Source organism: Trichechus manatus, unplaced genomic scaffold (genome assembly GCF_000243295.1).
Source record: "Trichechus manatus latirostris isolate Lorelei unplaced genomic scaffold, TriManLat1.0 scaffold00001, whole genome shotgun sequence".
NCBI classification, from domain to species: Eukaryota; Metazoa; Chordata; class Mammalia; order Sirenia; family Trichechidae; genus Trichechus; species Trichechus manatus.
The window spans coordinates 44,159,658-44,181,332 of NW_004443937.1; the positions used below are offsets into that span (position 1 = coordinate 44,159,658).

General features: G+C 43.9%; 1 protein-coding gene across 1 annotated transcript in view; it reads right to left on the bottom strand.

Annotated features, from left to right (window-relative positions):
• ADAMTS9 (ADAM metallopeptidase with thrombospondin type 1 motif 9) overlaps nt 1-21,675 on the bottom strand; it is a 185,860-nt gene that overhangs the window by 62,280 nt on the left and 101,905 nt on the right. Inside the window, exons 27-28 of the mRNA XM_004368663.1 lie at nt 17,042-17,203; nt 14,071-14,247 (exon numbers count right to left, since the gene is read on the bottom strand). Of these exons, the coding sequence (XP_004368720.1) occupies nt 14,071-14,247; nt 17,042-17,203 (339 nt within the window). The remainder of the gene's footprint in view (nt 1-14,070; nt 14,248-17,041; nt 17,204-21,675) is intronic.

Below are 21,675 nucleotides of genomic sequence, written 5' to 3' on the forward strand. Positions count from 1 at the left end.
TGACAGGGTGCAGTCCTACCACTTTTCTGTCGTTCTCTATTAATGGAAAATATTTGAGTTTTCCCTCTCTGACAGGTTTCTGCCTTACACAGGTTCTGGTTTTCCCAGGTTTTATTGTAAGTAGGTCAAAAGCAACATTCAATTTCTAATGTTAAAGGGCTTTTGACATAGTCCACTGGCAATTTAAGGCTCGAAGTATTTCTGGAAGGTGGCACCCACTTGCCTGATTGGACACCAACATCTCTCTCTTCCACCCTGGGCACCAGTGTGTATACCTTCTTTATATAAAAATTTCTGTGACCTTCCCTCAAATAAAGTTGAAACATTGTGGAAAAATCCAATATTTCATCAGATCTCAGGTCTTACCATAAAACTTCTGAGGGTGAAGACAGTGTCTTGGATTCATATTGCTTGTCTGTCTACTACCCACAGATTTCTTCTCTATGTTTAGGGCCATATTGTTAGTGACCTTTTTCCAGAAGAAGAACTGAGATTAATTTTCCTTCTGGGGTCAAGAGATGCATCATCTAACATGTTCTCTGACCCTTTGATCCCAGAGTTGCACCTGCCATCCCAAGTGCCCATGTGTGGGCCTGTGCAGTGTGGGGGCTGAGTCGGTAAATATACCCCTTATACCATTTGCTACAACTGGGAGGTTGGCAAAGTGGAAGAAGGGAGGTGTGGAGAGGTAAAACGTCAGAAACTTTCTTCCCCAGAAGTTCACCGACTGAAAAGCCACCATCAAGCCACATGTCTGGACAAGCTGATCACCTGTGTGTAGCTTCCCCTGATGGGTTAAAGCCACAATGGTGGTAAGTGACTGGCTGTGAAGACTTGGTGCTCTCTACAACATAAAGCCAGACTACTTATCTTCCCTGAGAGGAGGAAGGAATGATTTTACAATCTCCAAGAATTCTCTGACATATAAAAACGGGAGTGGATAGCAAACCTATCTGGGAAATGCTGCAGACTATACTGGCCTAATGTCCATGAGAATATGGAAAATTCTGTTGTCAAGAAATCCATGTATCTACTTGGGGTTATTTTACCCTCAGGGGACATCTAAAGTCTGTAGACATTTTTGGTTTTCACAACTGGGCAGGGGGGCCGGGGAGGGCAGGGGGGCCGGGGAGGGCGGGGGGGCGTGGATAGCAGCTACTGGCATCCAGTGGGTAGAGGCCCAGGATGCTGTTAAACGTTCTACCATGCTCGGTACATCCCCACAACAAAGAATTATCTGGTCCCAAATGTCAATAGTGCCAATGCTGAGAAACCCTGCTTTACACCTACTCACAACCCATGGGACACCTCAGGTACTGTCGTCTTAGTCCCTAACCAGAAACATGCTCTCCTGCTTCCCAGAGAAAATGCTCATTAAGATTCCTCCTACTTTTAATGAAGAACCTAAAAGAGAAACCTAAATACTCCCATCTGACACTCAAGTCTGACCAATTTCTAGACACTGCTGGGCACTGCAGACGTGTAAATTCTATTACGTACTCGGGAAGCTCTGTTTGATGGAAACTTATAAGGAAAAGACACGCAGAACAATCAGTGCTATCAGGACATTCCTACTGTTATGGACACGTCGAGGGGAAGCAGCTTCCCTAGACATGTCCATCCACAGCTTAAGCCTCTTTTTCTGAAGCCAGAAAGTTGCCACGCAGACTTGGGCATAACACGTTTGCAATCTCTCCCCCTCCCAAAAAATAATGAGTAATGCCGCTTAGCGGTTTGCGAATTCACAGTCGATGAGACAAGTTTGAGATCTCATATTTTTAGCTCATCCTTGAAAATCTTGTTTGGTTTGACTGGCCTTTTTTATGGGAAACTCAAATCTCCAGAGAGAGTGCTTTCTGATAGACAACGAGCGTCATTTCATGGGGCTACAACGGTGGCCGTGAATGTGATCTGTCCAGCCCACCACCAGCTGCCTCTCAGGGGCGCTATCAACAATTAGGGTGAGAAGACATGTTGTTGTAGGGCTATCCTGTGCACTGTAGGGTGATGAGCAGCAGCCCTGCCCTCTGCCTGCTAGACGACAATAGCATGCCCCCTCCCACATGTGACAACCAAAAACTGTCTGTAGACGGCTGAATGTTCCGGGGTGGGGGTGGGAGGCAAAACTGCCCCCAACTGAGAACCACTGAGTTATTTCCAGGTTGTTAGAAAGGGCTTCAGAAAGCTCTTACTGGATTGATTCTAACTGCCTTGACGGGGTGGGGGGCACAGGGCTGCTTTGTGGATGGGAGATGTAAAGGCTCTGCTGACGGTCAGTCTATCAAGGTCAGGGAAGCCCCGGGTTACGGAAAACGGGACACGTATCACATGCAATCAATTCCCGAGCACGACAATGAACATCCCAGTGACGATGTCCAGAACAAACCAGTTCTTCTGGGCAGCACTTCCTCCCTGACAGCATGTCTGTGACCCCCCACCGCCTAGGGGTTCCCGGATGATGTTTCACATCAGATAGAAGACGCAGATGAGGGGAAATGAGGACAGCACTTACAGGCAAACGGCGATGCAGAAATAGGCGAGCTGGCTGGGCCAGGGCTTTCTGAAGCCCAAGGAAAACAAACAGCACACACTTTTGGCAAAATTCTTCAGTTTTCAAAGGAATCTGGGCTTTGAGCGGGTAGCACGGGGCATAAAAGGGGAGTCTGCGTATGGCCAAACATTTACTGGAATTTACAGGCAAAACTTGCGATAAAGTCTGGATTTCCCTGGGGAAGGGGAAGCAAGAATCCCTCAGAGGCCTTTCATTTCAGCTGCATGGGTGGGAGGGGGTGGAGGGAGGGAGGGAGGGGACAAGGAGAAGAGAAAGTCATGGAAAAACAGCCAAGGAGAAGCTAGGACGGACGCTGTTTCCTGGGCGCCTGGCGGAGCACTGCTCACTTTATTACCATGTTACGGTGCAAATCTGAGGTTAAGAACAGCTTCCTAAAATGTGTCGACAGTTTTAAAGTCCTGAGATAAATCCAGAGCTATTCTTTGCATCCTGTGTAGTAAAATCCATGCTCTGAACATATTTTTGTTTCTTTAAAAAATTTTTTTAAATAACTTATTTTGAAAAAATTTCAAACTTATAGAAAAATTTCCAGAACATCACAAAGAACCCCCTATCTCCTTTTTCCGTACTCCCCAGCTGACGATACCCTACCACGTTTGCTCCCCCTTCTATGTATATGGAGTCCCCGGCTGGTACAAATGGTTAACATGCTCGGCTGCTAACCCAAAGTCTGACAGTTCAAGTCCACCCAGGGGTGCCTCAGAAGAAAGGCCTGGCAATCTACGCCTGAAAAATCAGCCATTGAAAACTCTGTGGAGCACAGTTCTCCTCTGACACACACGGGGCTGCCATGAGCCAGAATCGACTCGATAGTAACCAGTTGGTTGGTGGCTCTTTCTCTGTATATATGCACACTGTTATTTTGTCTGTTCCTGAATCATTTGCAAACAATTTGTAGATATGAGGTCTCATCACCTCCAAAATTCTAGTTTCCTCAAATCAAGGACACCTTCCTACATAAATACCGTACGATTCTCCATTGCTGATACAACACCTCTATCCAGTCCTATGTATTTCTTCTTAATGATTTCTTCTGTCAAAGTTAGCTATTTATTTCTAGATTTCTAGGCCATGTGATAAGGAGCTCGGCTTCTGAGAAGCTGGGCTTACGCATTCATTTATGAATGTATGATAAGCCACCAAGGCTGAACTGTGGGTCTCGTCAGCCAGAAGAAAATTAAGGCTTGGGGCAATTAAACAATTGATTTGGGACGTAGGTTTGTTTTTTCACTTGAAGTGTGCTGGCTGTGTCTCCATGTCTTCCTCTGTCCAGATGAGGAAAAGAAGCAGACCCATTCTGTTTTTTCCCATCACTTCCCCTCTCTTCATGTTACCAAGCTCTGAAATCATAACCACGTCCTGTCAGTCACCTGCCACGCGGACCAGGTAGTCAGCAGTGGCTGGGAACAGGAGAGGGGACGAAAGGAAGCGAACGGAAGGGCAGACCTCCACATGGTTGGCTGTCCCACCAATGGGGACGAATAAGATTTAGCCTTATCAAAAGAAGAGAACAACTCCTGTGGCTTAGTTTTAGCTCCAGAAATGGTTTGGAAGACATTTCAGTGCATTTAATGCACTTCCTTTCAACCAGAGAATTCTTAGTGTTGCATCACTTTTTAATGTTTGGACTTCATCATTTTTCAAAATTCACTTGTAGTGCTACAGCATGTTACATCCTACAACAAATCTTACTGCCGCAAAAATATGCAAACTGCTCTAAAGCTGGCTCTAACAAAACCTGACTCAGCATCCTGATTATCTACATACCCGCTGAGTAAAGAAAACGCTTAGATTTATTACCTCAAATGATTCCATTTCTCTTTGTGTATTAAAATGCCAGAAACATCATCCAATGTGTGCTTAACAAATATGGAAGGTTTTTTTTTTTCTTCTCAAAATGTTCTAAAAGGCCCAATTCTTGCTCTTTACTTAAAGTTAAGGGAAACAATTCTGTCATATTCATATCCCCCTTAGAGCTCTGACAAAATCCGTACATGGTTCAATAATCTCAGAATGTTTCAAGTAGTTACTACCTGGAAGAACAGAAAATCTTAAAATTGTAGACATCCTCTTTCCACGGAGGTTGCATTTAACCAACTAACCAGTTATACGAGGGGATTATATCTTAGTTAAAACCCAAAGCTTGAAAGTCAGAAAGTCCTGGGTTCAAATCCTGATTCAGCCACTTCCCACCAACGTGACCTAGTACCGACTAGTTAACTTCTCTAATGGTAGTGACTTCATCAAGTTGAGAGGATGAAATTAGATAATGTGGGTAAACTGTTTAGCATAATTCCTGGCACAAAGTAAATGCTCTAAAATGCAAGCAATTGCTATAATAAAAAATCAAATTCATCCTTATAATTATGGGAGGACACGCACTGTGTGAAATTAAGCGTGGGGAGGGCAGCTAATTTGTGGATAATTGAAGGTATTCATTCATATACTTCTGAGATGTTTCAGAAGAAAGTAACCTAGGAAGAATTATTTCCCATTTTAGTGCAAGATGAGGAGCGTGAGCTTAAAAATAATAAATGCTTCTAGACAACAGGCCACCTGAATTGTTGGTAGTTTAATTTAGGATGTCACTCTCAAGAAAAAAAAAATCTATCTGGATTTGGATAGACCATTGGAAAAGACAATTGATGACATCATTAGCAATCAGCAGCCAATGTTGAGGCATACATTTTAACTTCTTGGGGCTCTTCCGTATGGGGTAGGAACGTGATGAATCCCTAAGGGTTTTCTCAACAGTGCAGACGCTAAACTTGGCAAAGATAAGTGATGAGCATCACACTGATGGAGAAGATGTCATTTCAACACCGATTCTTTTGATGTGCCTTTGAAACAGCCCGCAAAGCTAATCTGCTTAACCTCCACCTGCTGGGCTCAGAGAACATGGAAATCTGCCTTCCTGAAAATTTTCCTCCAAAGAGGAAAGGCTCTCAGAACGCAAATGTTTACAAGGTGGCTACCAGTGTTTTCCATTTTTGCCTTCTCCTAAAAAGCAGCCATCAAGTCTTGCCCTTGCAGCCCACTCAAGCACAGAAACATGCTTTCTCCTTAACTGCACTTGCCACCCCGATGAACCTGAACTCTGAGATGCTCAAGAGGGGAGTCTGTTTTAACAGCTGCTTTGACCTTGAGTCCCTGGAGTCACAACTTTCAAGACAGCTGGTTCTGACAGCCTCTCCTTTCACTGTCCTCTCCTGTTTTTCTCTAAACCCAGCTGTCAGGGAACACCCACTCAAGTTTTCCAGAACAATGGCACAGCAAAGAAGGGCAAGAGAATGCTAATGGTTAGATGTGAGGACATCCTACACAGGGACCCCTTATGGGCTGACACGAGGCTTTTCTCCTCAGTTACGTTTACACACTTATTGATTTCTTGACTAGTTTACTATTAATTGCTAATGATGTCCTGTTGCCTAATATTGCCCTCTCCAATATGGTAGCCACTTACCACAGGTGGTTATTTAAGTTTAGATTAATTAAAATGAAATAAAATTTAAAAAAAAGTAGTTTCCCAGGCACAATTAGCCACATCTCAAGTGCACAGCAGCCACATGTGGCCAGTGGCTTCCACGCTGGAAAGCAAAGGTAGAGAACATTTCCACCATTGCAGAGAGTTCGACTGAGCTGCTCTGGTGAGGGCATATGCTCTTTGTAATAGAACGGGGACGCGTGTCTGGCTGGGAAGGATGGAGTCTGGGTTAAGCCTGTGTATTGGTTATCTTCTACATTACTCCCTGGACACTCTTTTCTTGGTTGACACTTTTCTCTTTCAGAAATTTCTGGAAAGGGAAGTTGTGGTCATGAAAACCCTCCAAGGCAAGGATCCCACTTTAGCAGAAGAAACAGCAGTTACAACAAAGGTGGTGGTGACAATCCACACATCCCAGGTGTCTTCATTGGAGCCTGTTACATGACAAAGGACACACACCCCACCCCCAGCCCAGGCCACAACTTCCCACACCTGTGTGGAGAATAAGCCCCCCCCCCCGCCCCACCCCAGGAGGGAGAAGGCAGAAAACAAGGTCCTCCACTTATCCTGGCTCTCAGACCACTGAAATCTGGGTTCTAGTGTAAAAGGGAATGGAAGGATATGCTACAATCGGAGGCTTTTAAAGGTTTCGTGCCATCAGTCAGAGGGGGATCTATCACCGAAAACAGCTGGACAACTGCACGTCTCAAAGGAGAGACAGATCACTAATTTAGTATCTACGGAGCAAACATTAGCAGCGACCTTGAAGATAAACACCCTAACAGCGATTTCTATTTTTATTTTTATGATAGTGACGGGGTGGGGGGAGGAAGGGGACTGTCACGTCTTTAATTAACCAAAAAACCCAAACCAAAACCAAATCCATTGCCATCGAGTCAATTCCGACTCATAGCGACCCTACAGGACGGAATAGAACTGCCCCATAGGGTTTCCAAGGCGTGCCTGGTGGATTTGAACTGCTGGCCTTTTGGTTAGCAGCCGAGCGCTTAATCACTGTGCCACCAGGGCTCCTACTTCTTTAATTACGTGTGTTTAATTAGTTTTGTTAGTTTTAATACCGTATTTTCTACTTTTCCACCAGAATAAATTGTTCTGACTTGTTCACTGTTATGTTCTTAGTACTAGAACAGTGCCTGGCCCACAGTAGACACTTAAAAAGTATTTGCTGAAAAATGAATAACTTTCTTTTTTAAAGTAATGACCCAGAGTATTTTACTCCCCCTTCTTTCTCCTTAAAATAAACCCTTCTCAGCTGCCTTTACTAATCTCCAGGATTCTCCCCCAGCCAATTAGGCCTGGGCTCGACCTCCGCGCCCCTCCACATTCCAAAGTTCCCTTTCCTTTTGATTCCAGAAGGGCAACTCATGACGTGAGTGAGTCCGGGAGAGAGCCTCCACTCCTCCTCACCGTCCAATTATCCTCCCGTCCCTGTGCCCCGTCTTTGGACTTTTTAAAACCATGAACACAAAAATCTGTCAAGTTACCATGAAATACTAACTGTCAGAAGGCAGGAGCACAGGCTCTGACAGGCACAGGATCTCCGTAACCACCGCAGAATAAAAAATGAGCTAGCTACACTTCATCTCCAATAAAATAGACACAGGTGAGCGTGCTGATCGTTCTGAACACATTCCAGGCGTGAGGGCTTTACAGAGTTTTCTTGTTCTACACTGAAGTCAGGTAAACTCTGTAATTTCACATGTCATATTTTTTTATTAAAAAATAATTACCGTATTTTTTATATTCCATAATGATAGAGTCAAATAATGTGACTTTTTTAAATAAGTCACTAGCAGTATGTTTAAGATGTGTCTTGGTTTTAGTAGTGGAGCCCTGGTGGCGCAGTGGTTAAGAGCTCGGCTGCTAACCAAAAGGTTGGCAGTTTGAATCCACCAGCCGCTCCTTGGAAACCCTATGGTGCAGTTCTCCTCTGTCCTACAGGGTCTCTGTGAGTCCGAATCAACTTGACAACGGGTTTGGTTTTTGGTTTTTGTTTGTTTTGGTAAAGTATCTTATATTTCTAAAAAAAAAAGTGCATATGCATTTAATATGGTATTCCTTATGGCCCTGGTGGCGCAGTGACTAAGCACTTGGCTGCTAACCAAAAGGTTGGCAGTTCGAATCTGCCAGCCACTCCTTGGAAACCCTATGGGGCAGTTCTGCTCTGTCCTATAGGGTCACTGTGAGTCGGAATCGACTCGACAGCAATGAGTTATGGCCAAAATCTTTATTTCATCCTAAAAGAGAGAAATGTTTTTTGCCATTCACTGAACTTAAACTGATCCTGGGGATGATGCAGGACTGGCAGCATTTTGTTCCGTTGGCCACAGGGTCTCCACGACTCAGAAGCCGACTTGACAGCAGCCAATAACAATGACAAATTAAACAGTTGTTCGAAGTGCTCATAACTGTCGGTCTTAAATAACTGGAATTTACCAAATACAAATTTGGATTTTCTGTTGTTGTAATCAAATAGACAATGTTAAAATTGGCTAACTAATATTGAGGTTAGATGGAGTTTGTGTTTTAGGCACATCCATTATTGTATACAAACAGGAGGCTTAAAAAATTCAGAACATGCGCTGTTTCTGTCTATCAAAACAGCAGGATTAATATGGTCAGTACACAGACATCAAGATCTTATCACTAAAGTAGATTATCACGGAGTCAAACGGGTTCCTAACGGACTCACGCTTATGGATAACAGAAGGTTAAGCATGATGAGCATTGGCTTAGCTCAGCCTGGCACATCGCAAAGGCTCAAAAAATGTTAGCTATTGTTATCATCACTTGCTTTGGAAAAGTTATCTTATTTAACTCCTTATTAAAAAAAAAAAAACTCACACACCAAAAAAACCAAACCGTTCCCATCGAGTTGATTCCAACTCATGATGACCCTACAGGACAGAGCAGAACTGCCCCATAGGGTTTCCAAGCTGTTATCTTTATGGAAGCAGACTGCCACATATTTCTTCCGTGGAGCGGCTGGTGGGTTCAAACTGCTGACATTTCAGTTGGCAGCCGAGTGCTTAACCACTGGGCCACCAGGGCTCTTCCTAATGCACATAACCCCACTGCCATCGAGTCAATTCCCACTCACAATGACCCTACAGGACAGAGTAGAACTGCCCTATAGAGCTTCCAAGGAGCAGCTGGTGGATTTGAACTGCTGACCTTTTGGTTACCAGCCATAGCTCTCAACCACTGCGCCCCCAGGGTTTCCTCCTAACTCACACAGGGACATCTTAATTTTGGTCCTTTCACCCTCAATTACCATAATAAACTACAGTACAGAACTCAAGCTCAACAGAGGAATGAGGTACCAATAGGCCTATCAGGTCATTTGTATGATTTATATTTTTTTGAAAAGGGTAAGCTCCCCTGAAACATCCAACTTTATCATTAGAGTATTTTTTAAAATTTTCTTTAGTAACAAATGCTTTCTGAAACGTATTACAAGTGAACAAATAACAAAATTGACCAATGTTGTAAGCCTTTTACAGTTATCTGAACATGAAGAATAAGGTCTAATCAAATACATGCATATTATGTCAGCCTTTTCCTGTACTCATCTGGAGGTGGAGGAGAGGGGGATAAAGGGGGGCATTTGCCCCCAGGTGCAAGTACAAGGGGGTGCCAGACGAGGCTGACCAGCCAGCAACCACCCTTCCCCTTGTCGAGGAGGTGGGGGTGGGTGCAAACTTAGAGACCACCCCCGGGCACTCGTTACCCTTGCTAAGCCTCTGCACCTATCTCCTCTTGTCGGTTCAGAACCATATCTTCTAATCGCTCTTTCTGTCTTCTAGCTATGTTTTATCAACATCTGCAAGTTTAATAAATGGAGCATTGATATTTCGAGGCTGAGAGTCAACGAATCAGAACAACAGTATTAGAAAAGAAAAGAAAAACAACAACAAAATGTTAATTTAAGCCTCATATATTTTTGGTTATACCACTAAGTATCATTTCCAATTCAGAAATAATTTTAAAAATATCCCTTTAAAATATACATTTAGAACTACCCAATTATACAAAGCTTGCTACTTGGCTATTCAGATTTTTGGGGTGGGGGGGGTACAGGGTGAACGGAATTTACAAAATTAAAATGAATTTTTTTAAAAACCAAAAGAAACATTTATGTGCATTTCTAACTGAGGCAGCCAACTTGCCTTTACAGTCTGCTGATAAACAGATTTTTAAACATTGTATATAAAATTAAATAACATGAAAAAATAAATATGCTTTATTACATAAACAGAAAACTGTACTGCTCAAAATATTCAAATAATACTAGGCTTCGCTGCTTACAATGGCGCTTAGAGACTATGGAAGTGATATTTACAATCTTATTTGTTTCTGGAGACAGAGGCAGGGAGGTGATAAATACTGATGTCAGGCATTTTCTCCTACTACCTACAGAAGCTGCAAACTTGAACATGATAATGAGGTAGACCAACTCCCATAAGCTGGCCAGGCAGCAACATAAGCAGAGTTCCTCCATGAGCTCAGAAATCCTCATCACGCGGGTTGACAAGCATGACTCCAAAGCGCCTAAGGCGAGGCTCAGAGAAGACCGCCAGGTTGGTCATGAAAAACTCAAGCAACGTCTCCAAGGAGAATCCCAGCCTCCAAGCTGACTAGCAAGCAGCTACACAGGAGTAACACGCAATGGAAGGCTACGGAACCATCTCGGATCCATGACATCACCCAGCAGAATTTGTTACTTGAATTATCTGGATGCATTAGCTCACTCTTTCCAATGCATCCCTCCAGTCATGGACCGGGGCATCACCACTGTCTGTACCTGGGATGGGCTGCAGGCACTGAACGAAAGGCACATGGGTTTAAGAGCCTTATTTCAAAAGTAAACATCCCCTGAAGTCTTCTTAAAACCAAACAATAGTTGAGCTTAACTAGCAAAAAAAGTCTGCCTTGAGCACTGTGACCTTTTAAGAACGACTGATATGGGATCAAATTGACAACAGCAACTCCAAAGATTAGATAGGAACCTTAGGGGCAGTGAGTTTAAGTTAATGGGGGAGGAACAACTCGGAAAAGGAGGCTGAGAATGGTTGCACAAACTCGAAGCATGTAATCAATGTCACTGATTGTACATTCTCAAGAACAACAACAAAATAAATAAAATGTTAAAAAAGTAAAACATTACCAAACAGACACATTAAAAAGACGACGGGAGAGGATGAACAGGAAGATGCTTTTCACGATCATGACTGGATATCTGCAACGAGTCAAGCCAGAATCAAGGGTCTGGAACAGGTCCTGGACCCTAAGCTCACAGAAGCTTCCTTTTAGAGACTCAGGAGGCTATACTTAGCAGCTATTCGGAGTTTCTTTTCCAAATACCGCTCTCCAGTAACAAATGTTGAACTAGGCTATCTGCACTTTGACCTTGGTGAAGGCCTGCTCAACAGCGAGGTTGCTTTTGCACGCTATCCACCGTGTGGGAGAGCTTAGGGAGAGAAAGCACTAAACGCTACCCTTGGTCTCTTCACAAATCTATTTTGCTTTCTGTTGAGAGCAACATGTTAGCACCTCACATACCATTTTTCTTTTTTGTTAATTTCACCGTCAGTTAAAATGACGAAGCACCATAGAAGGGGTTTTATGGCTGTTAACCCAATTCACTGAGGTATGCTTACACTCAGAATTACTAAGAGGCTGCCCTACAATCCACAGAAATCAACATAAAATTAAAATCAAAATCCACCAATAAGGATTTGAAAGACTGCCCTATCATACATACATTTAGGATAAGTAGATATTAAAAATGTAGCTATTTAAACAAAATGCTTTTGATTTAGATTTTTTAAAAAATCAGAATTTAAAAACATTGCAGAAGTGGCCTTGCTCCTAGACTGCAGAGGCATTTAAATATCTATTCAAATAAGATCACTTTACAAAGGAAGCATTAAAGTTACACAGGAAGCAAAAATATTTATTTGCCTCACATGGATTTTTAAATATTTTTGCTTTCTATGTGATTTTGGCAGAACATTAGAATTTTACTCTCGTGTTTCAGAAAACTGTGTGCCAGCCCCAAGAAGAACAACGAAATTAAATAAAGTCTTCAGTTAAAATAAGAGGTGGTTCACATTTTTAAATTTAAGCATTTAACCGAAACTAACCCGTTGCCCTGGAGTCAGTTCTGACTCAGCGACCCTATAGGACAGAGTACAACTGCCCCATAGGGTTTCCAAGGCTGTAATCTTTATGGAAGTAGACTGCTACGTCTTTTCTCCTGTGGAGCAGTTGGTGGGTCTGAATCACTGACCTTTTGGTTAGTAGCCAAGCATTTAACTACTGCCCTACCAGGGCTCCTTTTAACTGAAACTACTCTTCTGAAAATATCTGTGGGGGAGGGCGGTGATCCTGTGTAAAAAATTCGAGCTGTATTTAAAAGTGTTCAAGCAAGAGAATGCTGTGGAGAGATAAACACCCATCCTCCGAGTACAGCATTTTATAATTCTCTAAGACTATGTTTTCTTCCCGTTTTCCCAAAGAATCCTTCCAAGAGAGAAAAATATGGAATGATCAATGGCATTAGAGTCTGGAAAAGTGAAATGTGGATTTCTTTTTTTACCAAACTCCAGGAGTATGCAATTGAAGAAGCTTGTCTCTGAGGCTTTTAAGAACAGGGTGAAAATATAATTAGCTCAAGTGGAAAAATTACATGAAAAATAGTATGTAATAGGTGACCCAGGGAATTTCAGAGGATATTCCTAACATCGTAAGGCTATTTCTGATCTTCCTCCAAATGTTCATTTTTTGGGGGTATGTGTGCATGTCAGTATTGCAGACAAAATATTCCTGGTGAACTATACATCTAATTCAAAGCGGCATTTCTTAAGCTCTTGAATGAAATCCTTACAGCCCAGCTAAACAGTGCCAGTCGAGATAATACTGTAAATCTGTCTAGATTTCTACTAACACAAAGTGCAGGGGTTATGTAGCCAGTGTTATACCTGCAGAGACAATCTCAAACATTAAAAGCCTTGACTCTTAGAAGCTACAACAGCTATCAGCCATATTCCTTCAGTTAATATGCTCTGAAGCTAGTTTCATAAATGGTTAAGGCTTTTTCCCAGAAACATACTGAATAAAAAAGGCTTCTGGGTATGACTGATGGAATGCTAAATTCGGGTTCAGTGCAATTAATGTATTTACATGAACATTCACTCTGTTTACACAGAACGGCTCTAGTGGCACCAAGAGTTTATGCACAACTTAGCCGAAGGATTGTTTTGACACAGCCCGTCCTTGTGTTTGCCAAGAGCTGCCCTAGAAGTGTGCACAGTACTTGCGGTGGCAAACCTGTCTTGGAACATCAACCGCTAACGAAGCAGAGAGCAAAGGAAGCCAAGGACCAAGGCAAACAATAATCTCGGATGGACTTCCTGTCTTGGTAAAGGACAAAGAACATTTCAGACACCTTGAAAGGCATCAGGTCTGCGATTCCACTGTTGGCCATTTTCACAATGATGATTATGTTGAGAGCTGCACCCAAGTCATGCAGAAGCAAATCCTAAAGTCACTGAAGGGAAAACTACTCTGGCCTCAATATAAGCAGGCATCTTCCCCCAAAAAGTCAAAACCACCACAGCTTAGAAAAGGAAAGAACGTCCGCTATTGAGTCGTCAGCTGAAATCACTTCGAAGCTTAATAACTACATGAAGTTGTTATTTGGTGTCTTAAATATATACGTATAAGTTCCCCTACCCCCAGTGTTCTATGCAAGGAAGCTGCTTCCTGGCACCAGGCCATGTATGAGGTAATCTGAAAAGTCACTTCAGGCAAAGTTATAAAAAATTAATTCTGTTGTGCGTCAGTACGGAGAAAACACTAGAGCATTTCTAGCAGTTTCCGGGAGGCTCTTGTGAGTATTATCTGTTGCAGAGGAGTGTCCCAGAGTACCTGGGGATGGGTAAGCTAGTTAGGTGGCTGGCTTAGCAATCATGAACAGTTAGGGCCGTACCGAACTCCAAGGGCCAGTACTCCAGACGGCTTCTTGAGGACAAGCTTGTGTGTTACACTGCTCGCGATCTGGAGGTTTGTCAAGAATTTCACAGCTCAAATCTGGAAACTGTTCGCCACTGGGCCGCTGACAGACCACCAGTCTTGTTCGTATTCCTCCACCACACAGCTTGGAACACTAGAAGGAGGGAAACGGGGACTGCGATCATTTCGTCTGAGCGGTCATGATAAATTTTCTTTTCCCATAAGGAAAATCTCCTAGCCAAACTCTGTTACAGCACTGTGCAAGGTGAATCTCTTGGAAATAACCTAGCTGAATTATACATATATAGTTTAATATATACATTAAAAATAAAAAACAACTAATCGCCATCAAGTAGATTCCGGCTCCTGGAGACTCCGCGTGTGCAGAGTAGAAATGCACTCCCGCAGGGTTTTTGTGGCTGTGACCTTTTGGTAGCAAAGTGCTTAACCATCTGCGCCACGCAGGGACTCCAAGGTAACACATACTGCAGACAAACGCTCTCCTCCCTTAATAGTGGGTACTCTCCATCGAGTGCGTCCACTTCACCTGTGCCAAGTGCTTTCATATATATCATCCTATCAAGACAAGGTATAATTATTGCCCCCGTTTTAGACATATGGGGCAACTGAGGTTAAGAGAGATTAATTAACTGGATCAAGATCAATCCAATAGTTAAGTGGCTAGGATAAGATTAAGGAACACTGGTGGTGTAGTGGTTAAACTGCTCGGCTGCTAACCGAAAGGTCAGAGTTGGAACCCACCAGCCACCCCACAGGAGAAAGATGCAGCAGACCTGACCATCTGCTCCCGTAAATATTACAGCCTTGAAAACCCTATAGGGCAGTTGTACTGCGTCCTGTAGGGTCTCTATGAGTCAGAATCGACCTGAAGACAATTAATCTGGTTTTTGGTTTTAGGATAAGATTGTTGTTGTTGTTAGGTGGCTACAAGTCGATTTTCAACTCATAGTTAGCCCTGGTGGTGCAATGGTTAAGTGCTCAGCTGCTAACCAAAAAGTTGATGGTTCGAGCCCACCCATCAGCTCCATGGGAGAAAGACCTAGCAATCTGCTTCCATAAAGATTACAGCCTAGGAACCCCATGAGGCAGCTGTACTCTGTCACATATACGGTCGCTATGAGTCGGATTGACTTGACAGCACTTAACAACAAGGATAAGATTACAGCTTTTACTTATTTATTTTGAGGTATACGGAGACAAAAAACCTACTGAGGACCAGATAAAGGATATACTGCCTGAGCTGGTTTTATTTTCTGGCAACTTCTAAGAAGTTGCTGCCAAGCTTTGGCTATCCTCTGGCTCCAATCTGCACAAACCTGCAGGACGCTAAAATCTTTAACGCTATCTCCGTGTCGTAGGACAACTGTGACTTTCCCCTAGGATGAATAAACCACTTGGTGGGAACACTGGATGACAATTCTGACTCTTGGCTAGACCCAGACTTCCAAGGCAGGAACAAGCTGTATTTCTTGGACGGCACCACTGTGCTCACATCCAGGAACACTGAAATCTGGTTTTCCTGACGTGTCAAGGCCAGATCTCCCACAGAAGTTGGAATGCTCTGGTCTGTGGTGACGGCAAGCGTCCCAGCAAATTGGCGTGGGTCCAATTACAGAAGCTTAATCACGGCCCCACAGGACAGAACTTTTCAGAAGAGTTTTGGAAAACCCAGAATACACAAGTCTCAAAGCCTGACCCCTCCTCCTCCCTCCTCTTCAGCAGAGTCCTCCGGAATGACGTAATTGTCAACGTAACTCAACAGGAGTCCTCTGTTCCTACTGCCCACGACTACTGGGTTACGTGCACGAAATTGTGAAACTCAAGTGTGAATGCACGATTTCGGTCAGCCGAGAGTATGAACTGACAGGCCCATCAATCTCCTTTGTCCTTTCTGCCTCTTGGCAATGGGGCCTCCAAGATGTTAATCCTCATGTTTCATTTTATAAATATTACAGTTAAGACAAACAGAACAACTGAACACATTAAATATCTGCTCTCCCTGTGGATTCAAGAGTAGAGAGGGATTTCCTGGTTAAGTAAACACAAAACAATAAGCCTCTAAGCCCGACACATGACAGAGGCTCAAAGTACATTTAATAATAACAGTAATATTAATGATACTGACCATTATCATCAATAATAATTATTATCATTATAATAGCAGTTAACATTGAAGGCTATGTGCTAGGCATCTGACATGCTCTATCTCATATAATAGTCATGAATATTATTGATGTTGGCGTTACTATTATCCCCATTTACAGGTGAGGATATAGACATTGGACAAAGTCACATTATTTGCCAAGGTCACAAAATTGTCAGAGCCAGGGCCTGGAATGGGACCCAGTTTTGATGCTTCAAATACTCTATTGCCCTTTACGGGTTATAGGGTCACCTCTTAACATGGCAACAGCTGAAAAACGTCATTATCTCAGAATGTACAGATAATTATTCACTTCTGTGGTTAAAATGCAACATCTTTGATAGGAATAGTAATACCTCTTCTGGCTTCATCAGGGACTTGGAATGTTGGGAGACATTACGCCATGGGAACAGGGGTGTATCGCAAACCCCCCAAAACTGTGACAAAGACAGCCAGATCTACACGTACTCATTTAACACGTATTTCTAATCCCTTCAAAAGCGCCCATTTTTTAACCAGCAGAAGTGAACAAACAACTTAAGCCAGTGCTTATCTGCATTCTTTCCTGCCTTTCTTCTGCTACTGACTAAAACTGCCTCTAACTGGTAATAAACGCACTTTTAAAGAGTCCAAAATTAAGGCAGGGCTCCTAGTTAATCCCAAATCAAGAAGCTTTTACTAGCTCTTCTTCCTTAAAATGAAATATGAACGGCATCACAGTCTGGTCAGCAGAATTATTCTGCGTTGTTTCCCAAGGAAACACAAGTGGACGGTCCCCTCTTACCTCTCCCCAGCTGCCATGAGCCCACTGAGGACACGGGCCAGACTCACAGGCTCTCTGCTCGTCGGGTTTTATTCTTTCCACGCAGTCCGCCGCGGTGTATCCGTTCTCATCTTGACACACGACAACACGCCGCTGGGACCCACCAGCACAGGTACTGGAGCACTAAACACAATCAGCCAACAAGTTAACCCCTTCTCCAGCTCCTGCTGGTCGAAAGAGACCAACAAAAGTGACAGAAACTCTTCCCAGGTGGTCCAAAGTGGACAAAAAGCAATCCTGAGAACCCGAGAGCTTCCCTCCCCTGGGGTAGCTTCAGGTATGGGTCTTATAAACACCTGGAGGGCAGAAACGTGGCTTCTCTGTCAGGCACGGACCTCAGGAGGTGCTCAACAAACGCCTGCTGAGTGATGACGTCTTGTGATTTCCAAAGCGGTCATACTTATTGTCCTCCTTTGTCTCTGAACCTCTGAGAGACACCGAGGCGCAGGCTGACACCACACTGTATTTGGAAGATCTTTTCTTTTCAGAATTCTAAGTGCCTGTTTACAATCAGCATTTGCCTTCCTTTCCTCACAGGGGTCAAATGACACACTTATGAACGGCCAGGTGTCGAAATGAAGCTTCTTTATTAATGCATTCAGTTACCCGAGGAAGGCATCATGGAACAGCCTTCAGACATCCTTTCCTTGCAGGCCATATTCCCTTCTCTCCCTTCTCAATAGCCTACATGTCAAAGGCAATGGTAGCAGGGTTTGTTCTATTCTATGTTATTTTTTTACTTGCCCAATGAACCTAACTGAATTCCACATCGAGGAACCTCTCTTCGGACACGCCTTCAGCCTGACGCTCCCTCTCACGGTGGACACAGCTTTGTGTTTGCATTTCTGGTGGTTTCCCACACGAGCTTCTCATAGCTCTCTTATTTATCTACATCTGGAGTGTTTCTTTCTTCACATAATTTCCTTATCTTTTTTAAACCCAATGTGTTTGCTAATATACGCAAAACCCAGTTTGCGTATAAAACCACCACCTAGTCCTCAGAGCAATTCAATTCCCAGGAATTCTCAGGCCGCAAACTGCACAAGCAGCAGTGTTGTCTGTCCCAGGTTCTGAAGAACGCTGGGCTTTTTTTCTCATCCTGGTTCCCGTAAAACCCACTGCCGTCAAGTCCATTCCGACTCATAATGACCCCACAGGACAGAGTAGAACTGCCCCCACAGGGTTTCCAAGGAGCTGCTGGCGGATTTGAACCGCTGACCTTTTGGTTAGCAGTCGAGCTCTTAACTGCTGCGCCACCAGGCTCTAGATCAAACCAATGTTGTTTCAAAATACCATGAATGCTGCTTCTTGCTGGTAAGCTTCTTCCACATCAAGATGTGAATATATTTTGTTGCTTATTGCCTTGAACCTCTGTCCAACTTCCCTGACTACGCTGGTCAAATTATAAGTGATTATAAAGTCGGTAAGTGGAATACCTGGGCGGCAAAAATGGTTAATGCAGTTGGCTACTAACTGAAAGGCTGGAGGTTCTACTTTACTCAGAGGTGCCCCAGAAGAAAGGCCTGGTGGTCTACTTCCCAAAAATCAGCTATTAAAGACTCTATAGAGCACATTTCTACCCTGATGGGGTCACCATGAGTCAAGTCCACTCAATGGCAACTGGTACTGGTAGGTGGTATCCAGACTGTCATTTTGTATTGTTTAGTTTTTTAAATGCAGAGGAGGAGAATAGATTCATTAATTCTGTCTGAGAAAACATGTAGGTACTTTTCTATTTACAAAAATTCTTTCTCTATTTCCTGAAGAGTTCTGCTATATTTACTCTGAACCTGAGAAATATTCTTTTGTTACTTTTAGGTATCTTAGTATATAATAAAAGACACAAACAGCTGTGTTATTTTACTGTGCTTTGTCTGGGGACCAGAACTCAACATGTTAGGAAGGGCCTCAAACGTTGTAAAAAGATTTGTAATACATATTTTGGCCCTTGAATTTTCCCCTTAATATAATCTTGTATCATCTCTTTATTATTCCACCTGTGAGTTTTGTTGCCCCAATTTAAAGGAAGGAAAAAAAAAAAAGTAAGCTTTTTGAGCTCAATGTCTTAACTAACGTCTCTGCCCCTGTGTCTCCCAGCATGCTGATCACAGATCTGTCGTCTGGCCCAACCACAGTTCTTGGAAGGAATGTCTCTATAAGCCACATGCTACATTCCCTGGACCATGGTTGCCTGGATCAAGGGTGGACACCTGACCCAAGGCCAACCAATCACTGGCTGCCCAGTGACCAATCAGATGCTTTCCACTGAGGCTGAATCAAGAGATGGATACTGTGCTCAGCTGGGGTCAAGCCACCCAGCTGCACAGTCTTGAACTGTCTAAACCCAGGCCTGCCTGAGTCTTCGTACCCCCCATACAGGTGAAATATTACGTGGAATCTTTCCCCAGGTATGTTCCTGGCATCATTTACTAACAGGGATTCTTAGTTTCGTGCCCGTGTTGCTGAATTTCACTCTGGACTTCTTCTGTTAAGAATTTTCCTGTTCTCTTTAGATGACAACATTTTCCTTGGTAAATATTTCTTTGAACAGACTCTGCACCTAACGTGAATGCCATTTGTCATCCATGCTGGACATCACAGGGGAGAATGGCCGTTAGAGAAGCAGGGGCAGTGGACAATCATTTCTCTTACCTGCCCAATAGACCTCCCGGTACAATTGCCAGTATCAGCCCAATTTTCCCTCGAGGAGCTACTCCTCTCCAACAGATGCCATCCCCCTGGGACTGTTCTTCAAGATGCTCTGCCCTACCCTGGTCAAGGCGTGGACAAGGGGCCGAGCTGGGCCAATCAGGCTTCTCTGTGAATTTGAGCCCTGAGCATAGTTATTCAAAGATGGAGCAAAATTGGAAGGAATTCATTAGCGCAGAAACTCCCTAAATAAATCATCCTTTAGCTACTGCTCCATCTAGATGAGGGGTTGGCAAACCACAACCCAAGGCCAAAGCCAGCCTGCAGCCTGTTTTTATAAAGAAAGCAAGCTTTCCTGGAACACGGCTGCGCCCGTTTGTTTACCTACAGTGCTGTCTATGGCTGCTTGCCTGCTGCAGCAGCAGAGCTGAGTCGTTGCGACAGATGCTCTACGGCCCACAAAGCCGAAAATATTTACTGTCTGGCCCTTTGCAGGAGAAAAATGGCTGACTCTTGATCTAGATGCCTGGAGATGCTCTGGCCCCTGTCCTTTTTAGGACTAAATGAGCGGTTTTATTTGCTTTGGTTTGACGTGAAAAGGCAGTTTCTTTTGTTTATAACCAGAGACCCTTAATTGGTACACAGAGAAACTCGCACAGGGTTTAAGTTTACGTAGAAATCTACTGTAAAGTGATGTTCTTACTCCAGAATCCACAGTAAACTTTAGATCTCCCTTCTGTAGTTTTTGTAATTCTTTGCTGCCGTTTCTGCCACGGAGGCAGGAAAACCCGGTAGGGTGTGCAGCGCGTGCCCTGCACAAGGCAGAGGAAGCAAGCGGGGGGATGAGATGATGAGAGGCCTCAACAACTGGGCCGACGGTCCGCCTAGGACCAGCACTTTAGTGGGCGACAGTGCTTGGTGAATCAGTACCCACACGGAAGTCAATCTGATTTACTAAACTGCAACCACCGTGGGAAACAGACCGCTTCCTTCTAATGCTTTTTAGTCCAGAAATGATTGAACACATTTAGTAGTACCAGAAGGAGATGAATGGTCCACGGTTAAACATAAGACATCTGAGTGATGGGTGACCGCCCGCCGACCACACGCCCGCCCCGGTCCCTGACCGCCTCCCCCCTCCTGCGGTTCCGTTCAAGGTCCACACGCCCGCCCCGGTCCCCGACCGTCTCACCCCTCCTGCGGTTCCGGTATTGCATGTTGTATTATTTTTAGTAAAAAGTTTAAAACATTAAAAGCATATTGTTTGTCTTTGATAGTAAATATTTTTCAAGGTCTTATTAATTTGAAGGTAATGATAACGACAGCAATAAAGGTAATTGCTGACATTAAGTCCTGACTGTGTGTCAGGCAGAGTACACTGCACTTTACTTGCATCATCTAATTCCTACAATCACTAGGAAAGCTGGAGTTACTGTTATCCTCATTTTACAGATGGGGAAGCTGAGGCTCAAAGAGGCCAGAGGACCTGGGTAAGGCCCAAAAGATTCAAAGCCTAAGTACTTGGATCAAACCCCAGGCCTTCCCTCAGAGCCTGTCCTGACAACCGTGAGGTTATGGTGCCTGTGCGCTAGGCGCCCATCTTCCCTAGACTAGCACTCCCCCCCGAACCCAAGCCAATGATCCTCTACTACAAATTACACAGCGGGATCCTCTACTACAAATTATACAGCAGCCATGCCGCTGGAGCCTGCAAGCAGCTGGAAAATAGCAAGAATGAAAAGGACTTGCCTTAGCATTCCCTTCCAGAAAAGTTTCTCTGTCCACTTCATTTCCCTACAGATACGAGCTACCTGTGGCTTCCTGTGAGGCACCTGATCATATGTGACAGTAGTGACACCCCCGGCCCCTGAAGTCAGGGCAGTTCACAGGTACATGCAGACAGTGACACCCCCGGCCCCTGAAGTCAGGACAGTTCACAGGTGCAT